The 2,500-nt window shown below is 35.4% G+C and overlaps 1 protein-coding gene across 1 annotated transcript in view; it reads left to right on the plus strand.

Annotated features, from left to right (window-relative positions):
* The window catches only part of LOC106874172 (uncharacterized), a 109,201-nt gene that overhangs the window by 102,817 nt on the left and 3,884 nt on the right, over window positions 1-2,500 (plus strand). The window contains exons 3-4 of the mRNA XM_014921826.3: window positions 101-269; window positions 2,298-2,500. The exon at window positions 2,298-2,500 is cut by the window's right edge and continues 3,884 nt beyond it. Coding sequence (XP_014777312.1) covers window positions 101-269; window positions 2,298-2,500 — 372 coding nt within the window. The remainder of the gene's footprint in view (window positions 1-100; window positions 270-2,297) is intronic.

The raw sequence follows: 2,500 nt of genomic DNA on the forward strand, positions 1-2,500 counted from the left end.
ATATATATAATAAAGAAAATCGTGCTCCAGAGGACAAGCAAAGGCTGTCATAATGTAATGTTTCTTACATATTCATTTTCCTCTCGCCTCTCTTTTGCAGATACATGCATATTTCAAAGTTCCCTTTATTCATCGCTGATTGCGCCTATGAATATGCCAAAGTGAAGACAAAGAATACGAAACTGAGCCGAGAGGATGAAAGTGTGGAGAAGTACACCAATGAATTTCGTGAGTTAATCAAGAAAGGAACTCCCGGAGTTAAAGAAATTGTACGTAACCAAGCAATGAGTTTCTGTTATTCTTTCAATTAATACTGCCGACTGTTTGGCCAACTTCATATTTTTAGAATTAGTAACAGGGTTAATTTTAAACATAAGATGTGGTATGTGTGTGTATATATATATATATATATATATCTGTATGTATGTATATGCACATACACAGATAATATACATATACATGCATACATACATTTACATACATGCAGACATATTTGTGTAAACCTATAATCAAAAGCATTCCAAATTTGACCATCGCTATATATAGGACTATATTATTCTTTCCTTACTTAAAGGGAAATGATTCCATTTCTTTTTATTAATTTTATTGCAATGTCGATAGAGAAAGAAACTTGCTTGCGGTGCAGATCATGGCTTTGACTGTTTGTTTGAGAAACCATGAAGGCTAACAGATGCATCACGCTGTTGCCATATGTTACTCAACGCCAGTATATCAGCCCTCAATATCAAGGCTACCATGGAAGTTCGAAATCACCTCATCATTTTAGCCTTGCTAATTTTAGCGAGCAATGTTCAGAGAAAGCAGTGTGACTCAACCGTAGCAACCTGAAACAACTAAAGTATAGCTTTCGATAATATAGCGTCATAGCGTCCCACTCTACTACCCATCCGACTTCCTGTTATTCCTCTTCTTTTTTTTGTTACCACTTATGGGCAGTGCTGTTGAAATCCCCCCGCGGTATTTGGAAGAGCGACAACGTAACAGTTTCAGAAATATGGCCTTAATGAAATAATTAAGATGAAGTGTATAAATATACAATAGTCATTTAAGTATTTCATATTGATTACCTAAATATTAATTATTGGTTTGAAATTTTGGCACAAGGCCAACAATTTCGGGTTTGGGGCTAAGTCGATTAGATAGATCCCAGTGTTCAACTGGAACTTATTTTATCGACCAGAAAGGATGAAAGGCAAAGTCGACTTCGACAGAATTTAAACTCGGGATGTAAAGACGGACGAAATGCCGCTAAACATTTCGCCCGGGGTGCTTAATGATTCAGCCAGTTCGCTTTCTAATCTATCTGAATATTAATTATTAGAAATATTTTCAGTATTATATTAATTATCAATACATATTGACTTTGGAACATTTAACATCTCTCAGTCGCAATGTCTCCCTTATGCTGACATGAAAAGTAAAGTTTGTTACTCAACGCCAAACACTTGCAGCAGAAGGAAGACCCCCATGGATTGGTAAGCACCAGGAATAGCAGTCTTTGTTATCAGTGTGACGGCACCAGCGAATCCAAAGTCCCAATCTTCATTGAAGTAACAATGTTACTAATTTAATCATATAAACATCAGGTACAAAGAAAATAAGAATTCATACTGTTCATGTCTTTCTCAAGAATCTTAGCAGTTTAAGTGAAATAAAATTATTGTAAGCTAAAATCGAAAGCGGGTGCCAGAAATAATTCGACAAAAACTTACTTATATACCTGTTGACCAACAGCACTCAGTAACTGGAACAAATTGTTACATTGATGATTTGTGTATAAAAATACAAAGAGTAGAGTAGGCGCCGAGCTAAAACGTTTAAACAAGCAATCGAATCACTAGCTTATGGTTTCAAATTTCACTCAAGTCCTATGCTGCGCCATCGAACAATGCATGGCTTTCTGCTTTGCTAAAAATTGTTCCCATTTCCATTTTGATTCCTTGGTCGCTTACACCAAAGAAAAACAATCAGGAATGAGAGTGCTGTTTTTTATCAATTATTTTTGTACATCCTGGATGACAAAGATTTCGTACTTTTGTGAAGGTGAGCAAATGACATTAAAAGATGAACATAGCTTTTTTCATTATATTAAGAGAATAATCTTGAAGTAAAATCATTGAGAAATGAATGAAATTACGTGTAATTATGTATGTTTTCTTTTAAAATATTTTACAGCTCAACTCTTTCCAATAGATCTTTTCCCTTTGTGTCCCTACATTTTACAAATCTTTGTCTTTTCAAAGTTTTGATTGATATATTAATATTTGTCTTTGCAGAAATCTCCAAAGATTGTTTCGAATTTGACCGATACGTCTCGATATACGGGTTCCCATCGGGAAAGATTTGACAGTTCTGGGAAAGGTAAAGGAGCCAGTGGACGTGCTGATAGACCTGATAAAAGTGGATATGTGACCGGCTACAAAGGTTCTGGTAAGTCAGAAAACCAAGGAACTCCTGGGAAAACTGCAACTAAAACAGG

This window comes from Octopus bimaculoides, chromosome 10 (assembly GCF_046866305.1).
Source record: "Octopus bimaculoides isolate indiv1 chromosome 10, ASM4686630v1, whole genome shotgun sequence".
Lineage (NCBI taxonomy): Eukaryota > Metazoa > Mollusca > Cephalopoda > Octopoda > Octopodidae > Octopus > Octopus bimaculoides.